The 24,544-nt window shown below is 47.3% G+C and overlaps 1 protein-coding gene across 1 annotated transcript in view; it reads left to right on the top strand.

Moving 5' to 3' along the window:
- The window catches only part of STRA6 (signaling receptor and transporter of retinol STRA6), a 60,750-nt gene that overhangs the window by 7,008 nt on the left and 29,198 nt on the right, over positions 1-24,544 (top strand). The window contains exons 2-5 of the mRNA XM_083398892.1: positions 11,006-11,117; positions 20,526-20,604; positions 21,601-21,686; positions 23,135-23,274. Of these exons, the coding sequence (XP_083255018.1) occupies positions 11,017-11,117; positions 20,526-20,604; positions 21,601-21,686; positions 23,135-23,274 (406 nt within the window). The 5' untranslated portion in view covers positions 11,006-11,016. The remainder of the gene's footprint in view (positions 1-11,005; positions 11,118-20,525; positions 20,605-21,600; positions 21,687-23,134; positions 23,275-24,544) is intronic.

Raw genomic sequence — 24,544 nt, 5'->3', positions numbered from 1 at the left:
TTAGCACTCTCTGGCCCACAATGCCCAGGAGGAAGGCCTCTGGTTTCTTCTGAAAGGTATATCTGAATACCTTTTTCAACTCATTATAAATCATTTCCCAAAAGGCTTTCACCCTCGGGCATGTCCACCAGAGGTGAAAGAACGTTCCTTCAGCCTCTTTGCATTTCCAACATTTATTATCAGACAGATGGTATATCTTTGCAAGTTTGACTGGGGTCATGTACCACCTGTACACCATTTTCATAATATTTTCTTTTAAGGCACTACATGCCGTAAATTTCATGCCGGTGGTCCATAACCTTTCCCAGTCTTCAAACATAATGTTGTATCCAATATCTTGTGCCCATTTTATCATGGCTGATTTAACTAATTCGTCTTGGGTGTTCCATTTAAGCAACAAGTTGTACATTCTTGAAAGCACTTTCGTCTTAGGTTCAAGTAGTTCTGACTCTAGTTTTGATTTTTCCACCTGGAAGCCAATTTTTTTATCTTTTTTAAAGATCTCTAAAATTTGGGCATAATGGAACCAGTCTCGCACACTTCCTTTCAGTTTTTCAAAACTCTGCAACCTCCAAGTATCACCCACTCTTTCTATTAATTCACAATATTTTGCCCAGCCACCCCCCATATTAAGTATTTTTATGGCCTTAGCCTCCATCGGTGATAGCCACCTCGGAGTCTTATTTTCGAATAAGTCCTTATATTTAGTCCAGACATTAAACAACGATTTCCTTACAATGTGGTTTTTAAATAGTTTATGAACCTTTACCTTGTCGTACCACAAATATGCATGCCACCCAAAAGCGTTGTTAAACCCTTCCAAATCAAGGACATCCGTGTTTTCTAACAAAAAACCAATCTTTCATCCAGCAGAAGGATGCGGCTTCATAGTACAGCCTTAAGTCCGGCAGGGCAAATCCCCCTCTTTCCTTTGCATCCGTTAATATTTTAAATTTTATTCGGGGCTTTTTGCCCTGCCAGACAAACTTGGTAATGTCCCTCTGCCACTTTCCAAAACACTCCACTCTGTCCACGATTTGGAGGGCCTGAAACAGAAACAGCATTCTTGGCAATACATTCATCTTAACTGCTGCAATTCTTCCCAACAAGGCAAGTTTCAATCTTGACCAAGTATCTAAATCTTTTTTAATTTCAGACCAACACTTTTCATAGTTGTCTTTGAACAAGTTCAAATTTTTCCCAGTCAGATTAACCCCCAGGTATCTCACTTTTTTTGTCACGTTCAATTCAGTTTCCTTCTGAAACCCATCTATTTCTGAAGGTGTCAAGTTTTTTACCAATACCTTAGTTTTTTGTTTATTTAACTTGAATCCCGCCACCCGACCAAACTCAGAAATTAATTCCAAAGCTCTTTTTGTACTAGGCACTGGCTCCTGTAATGTCAATACCAAATCATCCGCAAAGGCCTTCAATTTATATTGTTTTTCTCCGACCTGTATTCCTTCTACCTGCTGGTCCTTTCTAATCAAGTTCAGCAGGACCTCCAGGACCGAAATAAATAGCAAGGGTGATAGGGGGCACCCCTGTCGTGTTCCTTTTTCAATCTTAAACTCTTCTGTCACCACATTGTTTACTATCAATTTAGCTTTTTGGTCTGAATAAATTGCTTCAATACCATTTTGAAACACCCTTCCCACTCCCATCCCTTCTAAATTTTTCTTCATAAATTTCCAAGATATGTTGTCAAAGGCCTTCTCCGCGTCGATAAATATTAAAGCTGCTTTTGTATTTAAATTTGTCTGTAATAGTTCCAAAACATCCACGATGTTTCTAGTGTTGTCTGACAAATGCCTGCCAGGGAGAAAGCCTGCTTGATCCTTGTGAATTACTTCGTTTAAAACTTTTTTCAATCTATTTGCCAAAATATCAGCAAAAATTTTATAATCCACATTTAGGAGTGAGATAGGGCGATAATTCTTAAGTTGAGTCTTTTCAGATTCTGATTTTGGTATCAACATGATGAATGCCTCTTTCCACGATTCTGGTGCTCCCTTCCCTTCCATAATTTGGTTGCATACCTCCAACAATGGATGGATCAGGTATTCCTTCAATGTCTTATAGTATTTGGAGGTAAGACCATCTGGGCCCGGAGCTTTACCTACTTGCATATTCTGAATGGCGCTTTCGATTTCTTGTTCTGTTATTTTATAGTTCAGGGTTATTTGTTTATCTTGAGTCAATTTTTGCAGGCCATAGCTTTTTAAGAATTCATTTATCTCGTTCTCTTCTTGATGACCTTGTGTAAACAGTTTTTTGAAATATCTCTGGAAACACTTTCTGATTTCTTCAGGTTTCTGAATACATTCACCATCAACCTCTAGGTTGGTAACAAAGTTCAATTTCTGTCTCTTTTTCAGCTGCCATGACAATAGTTTCCCACATTTGTTTGCCGATTCGAATGATCTTTGTTTCATCTGTTTAACCTTCCATTCTACTTCTTGATTTATCAATTTCGCATATTGTGCTTGATGGAATTTTATTGCTCTTAAGATTTCTTTGGATTTTGGGTTCAATCTCAACCTTTTCTCTCCTTCTTTTATCTTCTCCAAAATCTTGTCCTTTTTACCATTCCAGAGTTTTTTCCTAATAGTATTCTGCTGTATCAGAAACCCTCTCATAACAGCTTTACTTGCGTCCCAGATTGTTTTTTTCTCCACCGAAGTATTCAAATTAATTTCAAAATAATCCTTCATCATTTTTTGGGCCTTCTTTACAATCTCCTGATCTCTAAACAAAGAGTCATTCATTCTCCATCTAAAGGATCCAGTTGGTGTGAGTCTCAAGTCCATTTTCAGAGCGTTATGGTCGGAGCAAGTTTTGGGACAGATCTCTATTTTTTTGGTCTTAGGTGCCAGTCCTCTAGATACCCAGATTTGGTCGATTCGTGTCCAAGATAGGTGGGCCTCAGAAAAGAATGTTCCCTCTTTACCTAGAGGGTTCTTTATTCTCCAGATGTCAATCAAATCCATATTGTCTGTAAGTTCAAAGAAAGTCTTTGGTAGTCTGCCATCTTTAGTCAAGTTTTGGTTTTGTGACTTATCCATATGTGTGGAGACAACTCCATTCATATCTCCCATCAAAATGATGTTGTTGTAATCAATATAATCCAGCATTATCTCATGCAGCTTCTTGTAGAATTCTGATTTCCCATCATTTGGTGCGTAGATTCCTACTATCAGGAATTTTTCTCCTTGAGATTGTATTTCAATCGCCAAAATTCTTCCTTGTTCATCTTTAAAAACAAATTTTGGTGCTAGGCTCTCCTTTGCATATATCACTATTCCTCTTTTCTTTACTTTATCTGATGAAATAAATTCTTGGCCTAGTCTCTTGTTAATTAGTACTCTTCTGTGGAGCCTAGTTACATGAGTTTCCTGTAGACATATAACGTCTAATTGTTCCTTCTTCAATATATGAAAGATTCCTTTCCTTTTTTCAGGGGAATTTGCACCGTGAATATTCCAACTGAAAAGCTGCAGAGACATCCTGGATCAGTTTGTCAGCCAATGGGTTTGTCTCCCTTGTCGTCTGTGTCTGGAGGTGGGTCTTTTACGTCGGGCTTGGGGAGTGCCCAGACACCTGCGGTTCCTTTTCGAAGGTCTTCCCCGTAATCACTTAGAAACTTATCTTGCTCCTCTGCCGTTCTGATTCTAACCTTCTTCCCTTTCAAGTTAAAAGATAGTCCTTGCGGGAATTCCCACCTGTAACGGATTGAGTTGTTTCTCAGTAGTCTTGCTAGGTCTTTATATGTAGTTCTTAAATCCAACAACTGTTTTGGTATGTCTCTGAAGATTTCTGCTATTTTTCCCTGTACCACCAATGGATTTTTAAAGTGTAGGCCGAGTATATTATCTTTTTCTTGCTTGTATCTCAAAATGATCAAGCAATCTCTTGGTTTATCCTTCCTGGCCGCACTTCCCAATCTAAAGGCGGTAACAATTTTAAAGTCCTTCTCTTCTGCCAAACCCCAGAATTTGGATATTTCTGCTGTCAAAAAACCAGCCAAATCTTCCTTTTCTTGTTCTGGGATATTTCTAATCCTAAGGTTGCTCTCCCGATTTTTCAGTTCTGCCATAGACAGATAGGCCTGTTGTTCAGTAATCTGTCTACTCAGTGGTCTTACTTCCCCTCTTAATTCCTCTATCCTTTTTTTATTTTGGTCTGCTTTTGTATTCACTTCTTCGACTAGTCTTCGATTTTCCGTCGCAGTCTTTTCAATGTTACCTATCGCCTGTGTATTTTGGACAACTTGGTCTGTCAATTTATTAATTGTAGCTGTCACTTGATCTAATTTAACCGCTTGATCATCGGCCTTCTTGTTTAATGCAGCCAATTGCTCCAGTATTTCTTTAGAGACAGGGTCAAGCCCTCCTGCAGCCATGTCCTCTAGAGCTGGCTGTTTAGATTGTTCTTCCTGCAGACCTGTCACAATTGGGACAGATGATCTACGTGCCTGCACAGGCAAAGTTGATTGCAATAGTTCAGTCTGTTTAGCTTTCTTACCAGCCCTTGTTTTTGCTGCACCACTCATTCCACAGCTGTCTAGGCTTCAAGGTCAAATTGTAAATCCCATGGGAAAAGCAATCCAAAAGGAAGGTAAACATCCAAGCATAAAAGTTCCAAAACAACCAGCAGTTCTCAGAGGCTGATATTTCCACAATCCAGCAGGGGGAGCTCCCCAAAAGTTAAGGAAAGATGGAATTTTCCACCAATAAGTTCCCAAATGAAGTAAAATCCAAAACAAAGGGGGGACCCTCTAAGTTCACTTTAAACTGCAGAGAGTATGAGTTCTTTGTCAGAATATGTGCAACGGTTCCTTTTTTATAACTTGCAGAGTAGCTCAGTAAAACTTTGTATCTTTGTATCTCTATGCACAGTCACCACAATCTGATGCAACTTTATGTCCAGGCAGCTCGAGAGCTGGGTCTTGCAACTTTGTAATCCACACAGAATGAAGGGGAATAACACAGTCTCTGTCCACTTATAACACAGTTCTAACTTTTCCTTAACTTTCAATTTATCAATTCCGAATTTGCAGAGTAAATTCCATCTTCTTTTAAACTCCTTTCAGCGCTTCAACTTTAAAGAAGCTTTGCTCAGTACTTTAAACAGGGACGGAAGACTGACTTCCTTTTTAGCGTCTCCCGTTTTCAGCCAAATTGCAGAAATTTGTTGTTCAAATAGAGTCTCAGATTTTCTTACTCACGAGTATGTAGTCTCAAATCGATTGATCATAGAAGAAAGGTCAGCGCTCATCAGCAGCAGCCGCGCGGCTTCACTTCCGCGGAAAGAGCGATGGATTCACAGCACCGCTACCCCCTCCACGTTCCGGAGCCCCTTACGGGGTCCCTTCCACGTTTCCGGGGTCGCTCTTGGTACCCGCCGAATCCCACGGCCACGGGCTCACTCTACCCGTGGTTTGTCTTGCTGGGTCGTCGCTGTGCCGCAGCGCACGACCCTTTTCCGCGGAGCCCCTCTTCAGCGACTGAAGAGGACCGCCATTGCTGTTTCGCGCCGCCTCCGGAAGTCCTACCTTTTTACTTATGGAAGTATAATAAATCTGATTGAACACATCTGTTAATTTCTGGCCCTCCCTTGGAATTGCTGGCACATAGCCGTGGTGAGTCTGAGACCCTGAACTCACTGAGATGCAAAACCTGTGTCTGGGCCACCCCACCTCAGATGGCAAACAGGTACCAGTAGGATGCTTCCATCTGAAGAAGAAAATAAAAATCCACGCATTAATTGGATTCTTCTTTCTGCCTCTCTTTAATTTGCCAGCAGCAATTTTTTCCCTCAGGCTGTTTCCCTGGAGAGAGGGAGAGAGAGTGGGGTGAGGGTAAAGGATAGAGAATTTGGGCACAGAAGAGTGTGGCTTGATCTGTATTAAGTCTTCAAAGCACCATGTAGCCAGACCAGGAGAACAAAGCTGTCCTGTGTGTACACAAAGCGCCAGGTCCACCTTTCAGTTGCAACAGGTGCTGCTGGAACTGAATAGCCTTGAATCTTGCCTTAATAATCCCTTGCACGTTTGCAGCTGCCTTTAGCTCTTCCAAAGTGGGTCAGGTTGCCTTCTGAGACACTTTGCCAAATCCCCCCTCCGCATCCGGGAATGGGAACTGGTTGGTATGTAAGCAGGGGAAAACAAGACTCAGCTTTCCTTGGGGTGGAGTGCAGAAGAAGCCCCACATACCTTGCAGGGTTATTGTAGGACAAAGTGGGGCGGGCAGGCATTAAGTGATTTTGAGCTCTTTGCAGGAAGGAGGAGTGTGTGTGAGTTGTGTTTCGTTTTTAAAGGGTGAGGTGTTGATTGCTTAGCTGCATCCTGGTCCTTCATACATTTCTGAAGATATACAGTCAACCTTGGGTTGAAGTCACTTCAGGTTAAGCCTTTTCGGGTTGCGCTCTGCGGCGACCTGGATGTAACGGAGCGCGTTACTTCCGGCTTTCGCCGCTTGCGCATGCGCAGATGCTCAAAATGATGTCAAAATATGCTCAAAAGTGGTGAATCGCGACCCGCACGTGCGCAGACACGTGGACGCAGGTTGCATTCGCTTCAGGATGCGAATGGGGCTCCAGAATAGATCCTGTTCTCAGGTTAAGTACTTAATTCATTCCGGAGGTCTGTACTTAACCTGAAACTGTTCTTAACCTGAAGCACCACTTTAGCTAATGGGGCCTCCCGCTGCTGCTGCCGCGCCGCCGAAGCCCGATTTCTGTTCTCATCCTGAAGCAAAGTTCTTAACCCAAGGTACTATTTCTGGGTTAGCAGAGTCTGTAACCTGAAGTGTATGTAACCTGAAGCGTATGTAACCCGAGGTACTGTATTGATTTTGCATACATACATACCCTAGAACTTACTGCAATGGCTGTTATCATTTGAACTTCAATAAAATACTCTTTGGGGGTTACTTAATTCATATGAAATACTCCTGGAAAGCATTTCTGCTAGAGAAGGGTAGCTACTTTAAACACACCGCCTTAAAAAAGAGGAGGAAGATTGCCATAGAATTTGCATGTGCTTTGATGTATAAATGCAGCTTCAGATTTAAGTAGATTTAAATACAAGCCCTCTTGCCCCAGGGAGGGAGACTGGGAGCTGCCTGTCTGCCCAGCCTGCCTTCCAGGGGCAACTGCAGGTGGGCCTCTCCAAGGCCCTTGCTTTGTTTTCTTATGGGTCTGTGTCACTGAACTGGGCGTGAACCAGACAGCCCTTCAGTTAGAGGACGCCTTCAAACAGACTAGGATGGTTTCACTGTAAATTAGGACATGCGGCCACCGCAAAACGGATCAAAATATTGGAAGCAGTGGGGGGTGCAGGGGGGGCGGGCGCACCGGGCGCAACATCGGGGGGGGGGGCGCGCTCGCACTCGCAGCTCTCTGCCCCTACCTGGTTCACTCACTCTCTCTCACTGCAGTGCTGGCTGTGCAAATCCGATCCGAGCCGCCGGGTCGCCGCCCACTGTGGGGGGGGTGTGCCAGGCATGCGGTGCGGAGAGAGAGCGAGGGACTATCTGGGGGAGGGACAGTGCAGCGGGGGGGGGGGGCGCAAATTACTTGCCTTGCCCCGGTTAGGGGGCGCAAATTACTTGCCTTGCCCCGGGTGCTGACAACCCATGCAACGCCACTGATTGGAAGCAAGTGGACCAGTTCATGGAGGAGACAGTTATTGGCAGCTACTACCACAATGGCTATGCTGTACCCACAGCTGAATGTCACAGTGCTTGTTCTGGAAACCACAGAAGGGGAGAGGTCCCTTGTGCCCGGATCCTGCTTGAGCACTGGACCAGATGAGCCATTGGCCTGATTCAGCAGGTTCCTCTTACATTCTCAGATCTAGGGAATGTGGCCAGTTTGTCAATGAAACGTCTTGTTATATCTTTGTGTGGTGCAAGAGTCCAGGGGTATCAGTCTTCCCAGGGGCTGTGTTTACTTTAGGACAATAAGACACAGACGTCTGTGGCATCTTTATGATCTATGGTTTATTTACACATATATGCAGCCTGAGTCTGGATGGAGAGAGCGTGGAGCGTTCACATCCCAAGAGGGTCCTGTTTCTTCCCATTGCTGCAGCCCCAGATTCCAAGAGACCCCCAATATCACGTGTGCTCTGCCCGCCTCCCGCCCACGCTTGCAAAATGGACCCTGTTTCTGTTTGCTTAGATTCACTTGCCAGCCTTACTCAGAACAAACCCTTTGAAGTGAATGGAGCCGTCTAACTTAGGTTCATTAATTTCAATGGGTCTACTCTGAGTCAGACATGTTTTAACAATGGCAGCCACCATCCAGGCTGACTTTCAAGCCCAGATTCCTGACTCAGCTGAGCTACCTTCTTGTTGCAACTCCTGCGCGAAGTTCAGTTGAATTGAATTAACTCCCGCTAAAAGAAATCAAAAAGCTGTTCTTGAGTCAGATCTCTTATCGTTTTTATTAAAAGCCACATGCAATATGCTCTCATTGCACTCTCTGCTCCTCCATCCCCTCCCAGCCCTCAAACACTTCCCAATTCACTGTTGCGCTATTCATTTTGGCGAAAAGCAAAATGCTCTCTGGGGAGTGATGGATAGTGGGAAATGAAGAATACGCAGGGGCTTTATTGCAGCCATCAATCTCTTCCCTCGCAGTCCCGATCAAAGCCTTTGCTTTCCCAGGCAGAGGTTAGGCAGAGGAGCAAAGGGATCGAGTTTCGGGCAAACGCAGGGCGGAGTGTGGACTCCATGCTGGGAGAGCAAGCAAGAATTTGGCTCTCGCAAGGCGGCCACTGTGAGATGCCCCATTCATGCTTGGCACGGTCTGTGGGGAGACAAGAGGACCGTACAGATGGGAATGTGGTGGCTTGGATCCCTCCGGTCCAAAGGGGGAAGGTGTAGACCAGGCACCCCCAACCTGCGGCCCTCCAGATGTTTTGGCCTACAACTCCCATGATCCCTGGCTAACAGGACCAGTGGTCAGGGGTGATGGGAATTGTAGTCCAAAACATCTGGAGGGCCGAAGGTTGGGGGTGCCTAGTGTAGACTCTGGCGCTGAATGTGCCACCAACAGCCTGTGTGACTCCCCGCTCAGAAATTCTGAAATCCTTCCTTGTACATCTCCTTTGATTTTGGCGATCCGAATTCATAGAATCATAGAATTGTAGAAGGGATCCCAAGGGTCATCCAGGCCAACCCCCTACAGTGCAGGAATCCCAGTTAAAACATCCATGGCAGATGGCCACCCAATCTCTGCTTACAATCCTCCAAGGAAGGAGAGTCCATCACCTCCTAAGGGAGGCCATTCCATTGTCAAACAGCTCTCATTCTCAGAAAGTTCTTCCTGGTGTTCTGGACTAGTTAGTGGCTAGTAGCCCTCACAAGCTACACAGTTAAACTATGGAACTTGCTCCCCCTGTGTGATGGCCTGGGACTTGGGCTCGGACTCAGAAACCGGTGGAGTCTTGGTCCGCACCGGATCCTCTGCCTCAGGCAGCATCTGAACCGAGTCTGGGGCCTGATTCTGAAGAGCCCCAGCCTGCACAGGTTCCCCTGCAACAAGCACCAGCTGGACCGAGTCAGGGGCCTGAGCCTGCCCTGGCTCCAGATGCGGGGGTGACCTCGTTGCCTTCAGCTGGGCCATCAGCTGGAGCCTCAGCTTCAGGATCTGTCCTTCCAGTGAGCCCTCAGGACTGATCTCCTTCAGAATGGATAGATTTGATCTTCTTGCAGTCCATGGGACTCTCAAGAGTCTCCTCCAGGACCATAATGCAAAAGCATCAATTCTTCGGCGATCAGCCTTCTTTGTGGTCCAGCTCTCACTTCCATACATCACTACTGGGAAAACCATAGCTTTAACTATACGGACCTTTGCCTCCTTAGCTGCTGTTTTTTAGAAATGGAGAGCGTGGTTTGGCTGAAATTGGGAGGAGTTGGGACATGGAACCCAAGAAGTGCCTGGTGAATCAGGCCCATTGGCCCCACTTACTCCAGCATCCTGTTTTCATGGTGGCCAACCAAATTCCCCCCCAAGGGAAGTCCACCAGGAGGATCTGAGCCCCAGAGCCCTCTCCCATGAGAATGTAAAGGTAAAGGTACCCCTGCCCGTACGGGCCAGTCTTGACAGACTCTAGGGTTGTGCGCCCATCTCACTCAAGAGGCCGGGGGCCAGCGCTATCCGGAGACACTTCCGGGTCACGTGGCCAGCGTGACATCGCTGCTCTGGCGAGCCAGAGCCGCACACGGAAACGCCGTTTACCTTCCCGCCAGTAAGCGGTCCCTATTTATCTACTTGCACCCGAGGGTGCTTTCGAACTGCTAGGTTGGCAGGCGCTGGGACTAAGCAATGGGAGCGCACCCCGCCGCGGGGATTCGAACCGCAGACCTTTCGATCGGCAAGCCCTAGGTGCTGAGGCTTTTACTCACAGCGCCACCCGCGTCCCCATGAGAATGTAAGAAGAGCCAATTTGCCCAGTCCTCTTTTAAAGCCATCTTTAATCGTTTTTACTTAAGCCCCCTCTGCCCTGCTCCCGAGATTCACATAAACCTCTGTTAAGTAAAGAAAACAATTGGTTTGGTTCATTCTGGGTCTGGCGTTCTCCACAGTGAAGGGTGGGTGGGCAAGAACCCAATTCAACCTGCCCTTGGTTCCTTTTAATCTCCTTGTCTCATGTCATGACCCAGACTCTCCCAAGCGAGATTTTTATGGCCACGCTCTCTATTCTCCTTTGTTTTCATCAGCTGTTGAAACAGGAGTCACTTGGAGCCAAGTTCTACGGAGTAAAGTGGGAGGGAGAAAGAGGCAGAAGGAGCGAAAGGAAAGAAAGAGTTGAGTCGGATGTGTTGAGCCTCACAGCTGCCAGAGCCGGGCACAATGGGGGTTTAAACTCAGCAAGTTGGCCTGAATCAGCTGCGGGACAGATGCTTAATAAGAAGGGTTAAATCTATAGCTAAGGGGAAAAACTCACGCTAACCCCCCCCCCTCCATTATTCTTTGCATTTATCCTCCCGGACAGAAGCAAACAGGATGTCTTCCCAAGGGCTCGTGACGGATGACCTCTCCATGGATGGCAACTTTGCTTCTGATGATAACTGGTATATATATGACCAAACAGGAGAACAGGATGAGTGAGTATTGCTAATCCATTTGTTTCCCAAGTATGATGTGTGTGTCACTGAGTGGGGAATGCGATTCAGTGGGGGGAATCCCAGGTCTGAAATGAATGTGCTCCTAAAACTTTCAAATTTCGGTTTCCTATCTGCTCAGGATACGCCAGCATTTACTGAGTGTCTGGTGCCTTTATGTCCAGCATTGTACTTTATTTGACCACTACACCTCGTAGCTAGTTTGGGAGGGTGTTTTGAGAGTGTTTTCTTGGGGGCCTGCAATGGCATATGACTACCTTTGATTGCCTGACATGTAAAGGTATGTAGTATCTGAGAGATAACATGCAATGGAATTTAGTACCTTACCTTCATATTCAATGCCTGCCAAAACCATGAGTAGGAGCCAACAGATCTAAAGTACTCAAATTTTCACTGGGGCGAGGGGGAGAATACATTTTGGTGATGTGGGAGCATATTTGCTTTAGGTAGGTCTAAGCCATAATCTGTCTTTCACTACCAGGTTGCCACAGTCTTTGGCAAAGCTGTTCTTAAAAGTCCCTATGCCAGCATTTTCTGTAATCTATTAATCCTCCTGTAGCCCCATTTATATTACTACTTTATCTTGGTCTCCTCCTGGGGCAGAAATCATATCATATATCATATCCATATTCTATATTGCTATTAACGTGTTTTTGGAAGTAGCCTTTTCAGTTCAGCCCCAAAGCAAATTGCATTTTGAGAACTTTCACTCTTCAAATCCAAGGCATTTTGTTGGGGGTGAATTTGATACACCCGTCCCATCCCCCCGGAATGGGGCTTTTTCATTTATTTGTGGCATCTGTGGCCAGTGATCCATGCAATCTGGTGCTGACAGTGGTTCTGCTCCTTAATGGGGCTCAGGACTGTTCCCTCGCCATTCAGAGTGAGGGCAGGAATCATTATTTTCTGATCCTGCCCTCACTCGGATATGGTTTTGTGAATGTTTCCCACATGGCTACCGTGTCACTTCACTAGCCTAAATACCCACCAAACAGCCTATGAATAAAGTGGTAACACTGGCAAAAAAATACACACCCTACAATTAGACATCAGTTTTGATGGATTGATGTGAACTGTAGATTATATCGGCTTGGATCAGTCTAAAGATTAGCGAATATGGCTTCATATTTGTTTCAATATTCTCATTTCATTTTCATTTATTTTTAAAGCCTTGTTTTTATTTTCCTTCTGCTGTGGGAGCAGCAAGGTTCTCTTTCTTTCTTTCTTTCTTTCTTTCTTTCTTTCACTGGATTTTTGAAATGATAGGCAAAGCAAAAGTTTAATATCACTCTCACAATAAATTTGGTACCAATAAGAATGCTAAGCCTAAGCGATGGTATGTAGAGTTTTTCAACAACAAAAAGGGAAACAAAATAAAGACCCACAGCTACACCACAGGGTCCTTTGCGGGTGCATTTTGTCGACCCCAAAATAGCCCTTTAATGTGGCCGCCAAAGGAAATGGCCTCCAGGAGGACTCCCATTTGTTCCTCTGAGCATTTGTTTTGAACCAAATGGGCTCCATTCAGTTTCGTTTTCCACTTGCTCCAAAATGAATGAAAACATAACAAGAGCCTGGCTGGATCAGGCCAGTAGCCCACCTAGTGCAAGGGGCTGAAGGTGACTTACGCAGTTCCCATCCTCCCCGTTTTATCCTCAAAGAGTGGCCCAATGTTTGGATTCGAACCCTGCTCTTTCCCAGTCCCAAGTCCAAGACTCTTAACTGCTGCACCTAACTGGCTCTTCAGTTGGGCTGTTTGTTTTTGTTCGGGATTTAGTCATTGGCTTGAAACCTTCTGTCAAAGTCAACTGTGATTTTTGACTTGAAGCTTTAATAAATTCAAATAATGCTGGGGTTTTTTTGTTTTTGTTTTTGTTTAAAAACACAACATAGCATCCTGTTAAGGCTCTCATTTTCTTTAATTATTTTGTTTGTCTCATAATGTTAGTTGATTGCCTTTCAAAGCTGTTCATGGGGCAATTTACATGTTTGCTTTTGTTTTGTTTTGTAAAATCCACCCTAAATGGGGGGGAAACACACAACCTCTAAAACTAATAAACACGTTTAAAAAATAATAATCATAAAACAACAGAAACATAGGAACAGGATAAAATAGTGCTGACTTTTCTACAAAATGAGAAACAAGGAGAATTAACACTTTAGGGAGAAAGCATTTATGGGAATCATAGAATTGTTGAGCTCAGTGGCGTAGCGTGGGTTGTCAGCACCCGGGGCAAGGCAAGTAATTTGCGCCCCCCCTTGCACTGTCCCTCCCCCAGATAGTCCCTCGCTCTCTCTCCGCACCGCACGCCTGGCACCCTCCCCTCCACAGTGGGCGGCGACCCGGCGGCTCGGATCGGATTCACACAGCCAGCACTGCAGTGAGAGAGAGTGAGTGAGCCAGGTAGGGGCAGAGAGCTGCGAGTGCGAGCGCGCCCCCCCAGATGTTGCGCCCGGTGCGGCCGGCCCCCCCTGCACCCCCCACGCTACACCACTGGTTGAGCTGGAAGAGACCCCAAGTGTCATCTAGTCCAATCTTATGCAATGCAGGAATCACAACTAACCCCAATTCACTCTAAAGCCACAGTGGAAAAAGCCCTGCTTCCTGAAGGATAATAATAATAATAATAATAATAATAATAATAATAATAATATAATTTCTTGTTCTTCCCATGAACTGGATCTGAATGGGTCTGAAGTTGGCATCTTGCTGGATCCATGTGCAACTCCCCAGGGTGGCAAACAACTGAATTGCACATGGCAGCTTCTCCAGGGAGCCCTGGGCTCCCTCCTCCCGCCCAGGCTGGCCTCTTCGTCCTCCGGGACAAGAAGAAGTGAAGTGTAGGAGGGCTTCCTGTTGAGCCTTGCTTGAGCAACCAGGTCTCCCTGAGTTCCTGTGTGTTCCTATATCCTTAATTCCTGACTTCCCTCCTCGATCCTGACTCCTGGTTTATCCTTTTCGGTTCTGGCCACTGGCTGGACTGGATTCACAGAACAGCTGCACAGCCACTAGTAAAGGTAAAGGGACCCCTGACCATTAGGTCCAGTCGTGACCGACTCTGGGGTTGCTGTGCTCATCTCGCTTTATTGGCCGAGGGAGTCGGCGTACAGCTTCCGGGTCATGTGGCCAGCATGACTAAGCCGCTTTTGGTAAACCAGAGCAGTGCATGGAAACGCCATATACCTTCCCGTCAGAGCGGTTCCTATTTATCTACTGCTTTGGAACTGCTAGGTTGGCAGGAGCAGGGACCGAGCAACGGGAGCTCACCCCGTCGCGGGGATTCGAACCGCCGACCTTCTGATTGGCAAGTCCTAGGCTCTGTGGTTTAACTACAGGTGGGCTAAACAGGTTGAAGAATCTTTTGCTGGCTTGGATTCAAGAACTAGAGCAGAATCACAGCTGAACCTGATCCAAAAACCTTAGCTTGAAACAGGCATCAGGAATCACCAGATGTGCAAATGTAGAATGGACTGGCTTAACAGCAGTCCATGTGAAATGGATCTAAGGGTCTTGGTTGACCACAAGCTTAAAGTGAGTCAACTGTGATGCAGCAGCAAAAAGGCCAGTGCCATTCTAGGCTGCATCCACAGAAGTCTAGTGTCCAGATCAAGAGAAAGCGTAGTGCCACTCTATTCTGCCTTGGTCAGACCACACCTAGGGTCCTGTGTCTACTTCTGGGCACCCCAGTGTAAGAAGGCTATTGCCAAGCAGGAACATGTGCAGAGGCAGGTGACTGAGATGATAGAGTCTGGAATCCAAGACCTTTTGAGGAACCATTAAGGGAACTGGGGGGACGCGGGTGGCGCTGTGGGTTAAACCACAGAGCCTAGGACTTGCCAATTAGAAGGTCGGTGGTTCGAATCCCCATGACGGGGTGAGCTCCCGTTGCTTGGTCCTTCTCCTGCCAACCTAGCAGTTTGAAAACATGGCAAACTGCAAGTAGATAAATAGGTACCACTCCGGCGGGAAGGTAAACGGCGTTTCAGTGCGCTGCTCTGGTTCGCCAGATGCAGCTTAGTCATGCTGGCCACATGACCCGGAAGCTGTACGCCGGCTCCCTCGGCCAGTAAAGCGAGATGAGTGCCACAACCCCAGAGTCAGCCATGACTGGACCTAATGGTCAGGGGTCCCTTTACCCTTTAAGGGAACTGGGGCTGTGTCGTCTGGAGCAAAGAAGACTGAGATGTGGCCTGAGAGCCATCTTCAAATATCTAAAGGACTATCACATGTAAGATGGAGTAAGCTTCCCTACTGCTGCTCCAGAGGGGAAGACCCGAAGCAACAGATTCAAATGACAAGGATGGAGATTCTGGCAAAATATCAGGAAGAACTTGCTGGCAGCAAGAGCTGTTCAACAGGGAAGGAGAATCCCTTGGGAGGTTGTGGACTCCCTTTCCTTGGAGGTTTTTAAGCAGAGGTGGGATGGACCTCTGTCAAGGGGGCTTTAGCCATGAATCCTGCATTGCAGGGGGTTGGTCTTTGGGATCCCTTCCAATGCTACAATTCTATGTTCCTAAAATGAGGTGCCAAGTGATTCAGCTGGGCCTTGCTAAACAGCATGACTAGAAGTGGGCACAAAGCTCCTCTTTGCATTCAGATCCCAGGAAGGCTTGGATTTCAGCTTCATTCATCGGCTGTAACTTGATCTCTGTTTGGGTTTGGGTGAAACCAGAAGCACTGAAAAGGCACAACAAAGAGCCAAACTGTCCCTTTCTCTGGGTCAGCATCCTGCTGCTTATCTCTCCAGAAAGTTTGTTCTTGTTAGACTTTACCAGGGAGGGTAAAAGGTAAAGGTAAAGGGACCCCTGACCATTAGGTCTGGTCTTGACCGACTCTGGGGTTTCGGCGCTCATCTAGCTCTATAGGCCGAGGGAGCCAGTGTTTGTCCGCAGACAGCTTCCGGGTCATGTGGCCAGCTTGACTAAGCCATTTCTGGCAAAACAGAGCAGCGCACGGAAACGCCGTTTACCTTCCCGCCGGAGCGCTACCTATTTATCTACTTGCACTTTGATGTGCTTTCGAACTGCTAGGTTGGCAGGAGCAGGGACCGAGCAATGGGAGCTCACCCCGTCGTGGGGATTCGAAAAGAGAGACCCAGTCTTGCCCTGCCCTTTAAATCCAACCAGTAGCACTGCCACAGAGCGCACCGTAGTATCTGCAAAATGCTGCAGAAACAGTGGCGTGAAATATTTATTTGTTTGCTGGCTTACTATTACATTTATATCACATGTTTTTCTCCAAGGAGCTCAATGTGGCATACATGGTTGCCCCCCCCATGTGTCCTCATTTAATCCCCACAACAATCCTGCAAGGTAGGTTAGGCTGAGAGGCTAAGATTGCCCCCAAGTGAGTTTCCTAGCTGAGTAGGGGATTGAACCCTGGTTTCCCAGGTCCTAGTCCTCAATTATCCCCACCTTATCCCTGTGAGGGACGTGGGTGGCACTGTGGGTTAAACCACAGAGCCTAGGACTTGCCGATCAGAAGGTCGGCGGTTTGAATCCCTGCGATGGGGTGAGCTCCCATTGCTCGGTCCCTGCTCCTGCCACCCTAGCAGTTCAAAAGCATGTCAAAGTGCAAGTAGATAAATAGGTACCGCTCCTGTGGTAAATGGCATTTCCGTGCACTGCTCTGGTTCGCCAGAAGCGGCTTAGTCATGCTGGCCACATGACCCGGAAGCTGTACGCCGGCTCCCTCAGCCAATAAAGCGAGATGAGCACCATAACCCCAGAGTCAGCCACGACTGGACCTAATGGTCAGGGGTCCCTTTACCTTTACCTATCCTTGTGAGGTAGGTCAGCCTGAGAGTGAGTGACTGGCCCAAGTGGCCAAGTGGGGATCCCTGGTCTTAGTCTGACACTCTTGCCATTGCACCACAGAGGGCAGTGTGGCTCAGCTGGGTTCCCAGTGCTCTGTGTGGCTGGCAATTATCCAAGGGTGAGGGCAAGGCAGCAGGGTGCCTTTCAGGTCGGCTCACCCCCCCCCCCCACTCTCTTGGAAAGAGGCAGCTAAGTGGAGCTTTGGGAAGCCCAGAAATAAACACTATCCGACCTGTGCCACCCCAACAGCCACGACTGTGCATATCTTGAAAAAGCGACCATTCTAAAGAGGTGAGTTCCTTGCTCTGGGCCACAGTCCTGGCAAAAAGCAACCTTGCCTGCAGCAACAACAAGTGGCTAGCAAAGTCCCTGGTTTCAGATAGGTTGGTTTCTTCCAAGCCAATTTCCCTGTTCTTGGCTTCTTCCCAGGGTGGGGACTGGGGAGCCTCGGGTCCAGGGGGGCCAAATAAGAACTTCGGAAGAGCCTGTGCGGTCAGACCAGTGGCCCATCTAGTCCAGCTTCCTGTTCTCACAGCAGCCAGACAGATCATAGAATTGTAGAATGATAGAGTTGGAAGGCACCCCAAGGGTCATCAATCCCCACCCCCTGCAATGCAGGAAACCAGCAAGGAGGACCCAAGCACAAGAGCCCTCACCCGTCCTGTGGCTTCCAGCAACTGGCATTGAGAAGCAGTCCTGCTCCGACTGTGGAGGCTGAGCAGAGCCACCATGTGACCCTCAAGTCCTCTCTAGAGCAGGGGTCAGCAACCTTTTTCAGCCGTGGGCAGGTCCACCGTCCCTCAGATCATGTGGTGGGCTGGACTATATTTTGAAAAACGGCCTTGGTCCAGTATACCTGAAGGAGCGTCTCCACCCCCATCATTCTGTCTGGACACTGAGGTCCAGCGCCGAGGGCCTTCTGGCAGTTCCCTCACTATGAGAAGCCAAGTTACAGGGAACCAGGCAGAGGGCCTTCTCGGTAGTGGTGCCCACCCTGTGGAACGCCCTCCTACCAGATGTCAAAGAGAACAACAACTACCAGACTTTTAGAAGACATCTAAAGGCAGCCCTGTTTAGGGAAGCTTTTAATGTTTAAGAGACTATTGTATTTTAATATTCTGTTGGAAGCTGCCCAGAGTGGCTGGGGAAACCCAGCCAGATGGGTGGGGTATGTATGTATGTATGTATGTATGTATGAATAAATAAATAAAATGATCGAATTCCTATGCCCCACAAATAACCCAGAGATGCATTTTAAATAAAAGCACACATTCTACTCATGTAAAAACACACTGATTCCTGGACCATCCGTGGGCCAGATTGAGAAGGCAACTGGGCCGCATCCAGCCCCTGGGCCATAGGTTGCCTTTGCCTGCTCTAGTGGGTCCCTAGAGCAGGGACCTACGGTAAGGGCCACTTACGTTCCTCTGACCACATTTGCGTGTGTCCCTCACCCCCGCTCTGTAGCTTCTGGAAGGTTGTCCATGACAAGTTGTGGCCCATGAGATGAAAGGGCTTCCTCATCTCCGCCTTCTTCTAAGGCCTCCCAATTCCCAGAGCGCAGGGCCAGCCCAAGACATTTTGGCACCTGAGGTGACCCATAAAAGGCAATCCTCCTCCCCACCAGAAAAGAAGGGGTGAGTGAAGATCTACACCAGGAACAAGGGGGAGAATGTAGTTCAACGTGAAGATCTGCTGCCTCTGTGGATTCTGCTGCCTGAGGCGGTGACCTCACCTTGCCTCATGGGTGGGCCAGCCCTGCCAGAGCGCCCTATGAAGAGAGGCTGGCTGTTAGACCCCTCTGGGAACTGTAGTTTTGTGAGAAGAACGGGGCTCTCAGCACCCACAACAAACTGCAGCTCCCAGCATTCTTTGGGGGCAGCCATGACGGTCTAAAGTGGTGTCCTAGCACTTTCAATGCAGGGCATGAGCCTGGCCTAAGTGGGCTCCACCTGCCATTGGCTCTGATGCCCCCCAAGGGGCTCCAGCTCATAGCTGTCAACTTTTCCCTTTTCTTGCGAGGAATCCTATTCGGAATAAGGGAATTTCCCTTAAAGAAGGGGAAAAGTTGACAGCTATGCTCCAGCTGCCCTGATGCTCCTTTGCTCATTGTTTGCAAATAGCTGCTTGGCTCCATCTCCTGATTCCATCCAGCCTTTTCTATGTATGACAAGGGGGTAGGTGCCAGGGTCAGCTTCTCCACCCTTTTCAGCCCCCGCTGCTTAGCAAAGTCCTCTCCCTCCCTCCCTCCCTCCCTCCCTCCCTTCCTCCAGTAATGTCCCCTGGGACCCACCTGAACTAATTCCTTATCCGCCATGGTGCATTTCCCAGCTCTTCAAATAAATTTCCACGGTTCTCCATCTCCCTTAGTTGAACCGTGTTATGCATATTTAGCGCCTTTAATCTCTTGCTCACAAAACCAGCTCTTTTAACACCCCTTCGGTTAATTTGGTTGCTCCTTTTAAAAAAAAATCCCTTTAATTTTAATATATATTGCCTCCCATTAACATAAGATATGTAAGCTCTGCCCTCAAACCCCTATTTTCCAAGGAACCAGAAAATGGCTTTGCATGCATGACATAGATTTATCTCCCTGCTTGGTTAATATAGTGGCACACATATACCAGAGGTTTCCTGGAATAAGTATTTTACCCCCTGAGGGTGGAATCCTTGTGCAAAATCCTCCTTTTAGCTGGGCACAACTGATTGGATTCCGTTTTACATGTTTGCGTGTTCAGACCCAGAAACCTCCCCCCTAAATAAATTCAGACTTGACTCAAATTTTTTGTTTGGTTTTTGGCAGAATTTAGGCCACAACTTTATTGATTACAGCAAGTGAGTGGTTGCATAGGCTCTGGTTTGACTAGCTCCCTGCCATGCAGGTAGCACTGACCCAGGGCACCAGCATAGGTCAGCCAAGGGTGAACACCTGGATAAGCGGAAAGCCGGGAAAGGGGTAACTCCGCCACCCAAATGTCCCCCTGGACTCAGGCACGGGCACAACCCCTTCACAGGAATTGACCAAACCATCAAGTCCCTGGATTCCTTTAACGGAATACCCTTCACATAGGGATGGCAAGAGCATTCTCCCATCCCTATCACCTGAACCAGAGCCTATCCACAACCTTACAAGTTGTGACGATTTGCTACGCAGCAGGTGACACCCAAATGGCAACAGCCAATCAGCCAAGTGGGGAAAATTCCTGCCATGCCCCTGTCCCAATGACAGATGACGGCATAGCAAGGTCAAGCGCAAAATGCCCTAAAAGTAGGGAGAGGTGGGTGGGTGTTCCGAATGCATGCACCGAAAGAGGAAGCTCTGGGTCACGTGCATGGGCATAAATAGGTCCCTCGAACCGTTTAGACTGTGTCCCATTGGCCAGATTGCACCCAGCTTCGAGGGACCTACCAGTCGGGTGTTGTGGCTGACCAATTGTACCCACCCACAACCCAGGGTGTTGCTTGTCTAGGTCTCACCACAATACATGCCCTCTTTAAGGGAGTTCCGTAGTCTAACTGTGCACCGCTTGAAGTGAATGTTATTTTAAACATTTGCATTTCTCTTTCATATAGCATGACTCCTGAAGTTATCCCAGACTGCCATCCCACCATCCCTTATGACCTCTACCACGCCTGCATGGCTCCCGTATCAGTAAGTATTTCCCAAGTCGTCTCCTGCTCATGGAGCTCACAGACAATTTTCCAAGAAGATGAAGTCACGCTGGAGACATCGCTGTGAGCAGGGAAGAGGAGAGGTGTTGCTAACTTGCCTGCAAAGTTTAATTTCATTTGCAAGTGACATTTGTGAAACTAAACTGAAATGTTATGTCAACTCATTTCTATAGCATTGGTGTATCATGTTTCTCGTTTATGTAAAAGGTCTTCCATTGTTTTTATTTCATGGAGCTGAAACCATAATGATGGATACTTATTGATCTACCGTATTTTTTGCTCTATGACTCACTTTTTCCCACCTAAAAAGTAAGGGGAAATGTGTGTGCGTCTTATGGAGCGAATGCAGGCTGCGCAGCTATCCCAGAAGCCAGAACAGCAAGAGAGATTGCTGCTTTCACTGTGCAGTGATCCCTCTTGCTGTTCTGGCTTCTGAGATTCAGAATATTTTTTTCTTGTTTTCCTGCTCCAAAAACTAGGTGCATCTTGTGGTCTGGTGCATCTTATAGAGCGAAAAATACGGTATTCTAAAATATTTCTAAAATGCTTAATATTATTATTTTTTAAATGTTTGGGGTATATGGCAGTACGAAACATAACAAGACTCTAAAATAATCTAATGAAGCAGAGCTTTAGAAGTACCATAGCCAACTACCAAAGCCTATGCAAACAGTTTGTCTCTGCAAAGCGGGTAACTGAAGTTGCTTCATGTACAATGGAGAAAAGGGCTTTCCAGAGTGTAGGAGAAACAGCGGAAAATGTCTGTTTTCAAGTCAGCACTCTAATGTATTTTGTAGTCGAGTAAAAGTTAAAAGAAATCAACATCTCAGGGCCATCTCATGAGGGCCCTGCTATAAACCCATAAGCCCTTGGCTCCTGGAGCTGCCAAATTTTATATTTATCAAGACGGGATAGAGCTGTGCAAACAACAGTCTTTGTTGCTCTCATTGAATCCGCACCACTTCCTCTCTTGCAGCTGGCTGTCTTGCTGATTCTCTCTCTGCTGGTGAAGCGGAAGAAACTCTATAAAAATTGTTGGGATGGAGCCCCTGGACTGCTAAGGTACCCTCCACAGCCCAGATGCAGCCTAGGGATGGAGGACATGGTCTTTTGCTGTCTCTGAGCTAAGATTGACAATTGTCATTCGTCAGGTTGTGAGTTCTTAAGGTGGCAAATCGGGCGGCGTGTGATGGTGGTAGGACCATCAAAGCCAGAAGGAGATCCAAAAGGTCCTTCCCGTTGCCTGGCATGTGTGTAGGCTGCATGAGCTTTGCCCTACATAGTTCTTTGCTGCCCCCCATGTAGTAGAAGGTGAACAAATTATGCAAAAATAAGCAGATTTATGTGGGTCGGGCTAATGTGCACAATGTAACATATGCAGGTTGTGGAAAGCTTGCTTATACATTTCTATGCCACCTTTACTCCAAGGAGCTCGATACGGCACATATGAAACGCCCCCCCCCCCCGTTTAATCTGATAACAACAACCCTGTGAGGTAGATCAGGCTCAGGGGCAGTGACTGGCCCCCAGAGTCACACCCAGGGAGCTTCATGGCTGGGTGGAGGATTAGAACCCAGGTCTCTCCCAGGTCCTAGTCCTCACTTAATCTCCACAACAACCCTGTGTGGTAGGTCCTGCTGAGAGGCAAGAACTGCCCCCCCCCCGGTCACACCCAGTGAGTTTCATGCTGGAGTAGAGATGTGAACCCTGGTCTCTCCCAGGTCTTAGTCCAACGTTCTAGCCACTACGCAACTAGTAAAATGGATGTGTATACACCTGGGTAGGGAGGCTACTTCGAGCAGAGGGCCACATTCTCTTGTGGACAGCCTTCCAGGGGCCACATACTAGAGAAGCAAGAGGTATTGCCAGGGGAAGAGCAGGCTCCGTGAGGGATGTGGCAACAGGGACCATGGCATGGTCACACTTCCCAGGATTGCAGTGTTGCACCTCTCTGTGCCCTTTGGTGGGAGGGGCAGCCCACAGCTCAGCGGTAGAGCATCTGTCTTGCATGCAAAAGGTGCCCGTCTCAATTGCGGTCATCTCCGGAAAAGGGTCAGGTTGCAGGTGAGACGTAAGGGCCCTTCATTGCTCTAGACGCTGGACAGTCACTGCCAGTTAGAGCAGGAAATACTGCAAAAGTTGGGTCAATCGCCTAAGCGGCTATTGGGCAGTTTCCTAAGCCACCTGAGTTCGGCCATTCACACCTGCATAGAGCAAGTGAGAAAAGCTCAGGTGTATTTGGCTTCTCCTACCTGGGTGCAATTTTTGGAAACAACCAAAGTCATTTGTGCATATTCTTGTCCGTGCACAGCATGAATGCATTGAGCACACCCCATCGTTGCAAAAGCTGAACACTGAAATGGTATGGATGCACTTCAGTCTCCACTCTGGGCCTGCGGTGTGTCTGCAAGTCTGCAGAGTTTATGGGGAGGGCAGCCCTTCTGCAGAGATGTTCCGCTGGTGCAAATGGGTCCTTTTTAAAATCATTCTCGTCTTTGTTCCTCCTTAAGCCCTGTGCATTTCTTGGAAGAGGAAGGTCACAAGGGGCTGTCTGTGGCAGTTTTTGGTATCCTCTTCTCCTCCTTATGCATCCTGGTTCTGGATAGTGACCCTCTGCCCTTCATCTCCGGCTCCTCGACCCAGAATCGAGGTAACACTGAGAGTTGTTATTATTATTATTTATATCCTGCTTTTCACTAGACTAGGACTCAAGGCAGCTTACATAAATCAAAACAGCCCAGATAAAATGTTGTTGTTGTTTAGTTGTTTAGTCGTGTCCGACTCTTCATGACCCCCTGGACCAGAGCACGCCAGGCACTCCTGTCTTCCACTGCCTCCCACAGTTTGGTCAAACTCATGCTGGTAGCTTCGAGAACACTGTCCAACCATCTCGTCCTCTGTCGTCCCCTTCTCCTTGTGCCCTCCATCTTTCCCAACATCAGGGTCTTTTCCAGTGAGTCTTCTCTTCTCATGAGGTGGCCAAAGTCTTGGAGCCTCAGCTTCACGATCTGTCCTTCCAGTGAGCACTCAGGGCTGATTTCCTTCAGAATGGAGAGGTTTGATCTTCTTGCAGTCCATGGGACTCTCAAGAGTCTCCTCCAGCACCATAATTCAAAAGCATCAATTCTTTGGCGATCAGCCTACTTTATGGTCCAGTTCTCACTTCCATACATCACTACTGGCCAGATAAAATACAGAAAGCTAAAAACTTACAGAAGAGAATCGTTTAAAAGTAGTTAAACTCTGATAGAATTAAAGTGAATCTATTAAAAAACAGATAATAAAATTGGCACAGCGCTATAAAAAGCCCATTCCTTTATATAACAATAGATTCCCCAAAGCCTGTCAGAACAGAGCCATCCTCACCTGCCAATGGAAGGACCACAAGGAGGGAGCCAGTCCAGCTTCTCCAGCAAGGGACTTCCAAAGTTGTCTGGGAGCAGCCACCAAGAAGGCCCTGTCCCATGTCATCACCAAGCATGCCTGTGAGGGTAGCAGGACCAAGAGAAGCCTCCCTGCCCCGCCCCACCCCGCCCCGCCCCGCCCCACCTCAGAGCCCAGGCAGGTTTATAACGGAGAATACAGTCTTTAAGCTGCATAGGACTTTATAGCCCTATATAGTCATAACCAGGTTGCTTCCATGGGCACAGTAGAGAGCCCTTCTTCAGTGTTCTACACCAGGCATAGGCATGTCTAAAGACTGATTTGGGGGCCTGCCGGTCGGTGTAATCCGGCCCCTGTGGCAGTTTATAAAAAGCTCAACAATTTCAACCCTAAAAAAAGGTTAACAACTTTCGTTGGCCCTCATGGCCCTTCACTTCATCACATCTGGCCCTCTTTGGAAAAAGTTTGGACCCCACTGGTCCACACTATCCTTTTTAATTTTGTGTATTGTTCGCCAATCTGAAGACATTCAGGGC

The sequence above is a fragment of the Podarcis tiliguerta genome (genome assembly GCF_965153285.1).
Source record: "Podarcis tiliguerta genome assembly, chromosome: 9".
Taxonomy (NCBI): Eukaryota; Metazoa; Chordata; class Lepidosauria; order Squamata; family Lacertidae; genus Podarcis; species Podarcis tiliguerta.
This window is presented reverse-complemented; position numbering and strand designations above follow the sequence as displayed.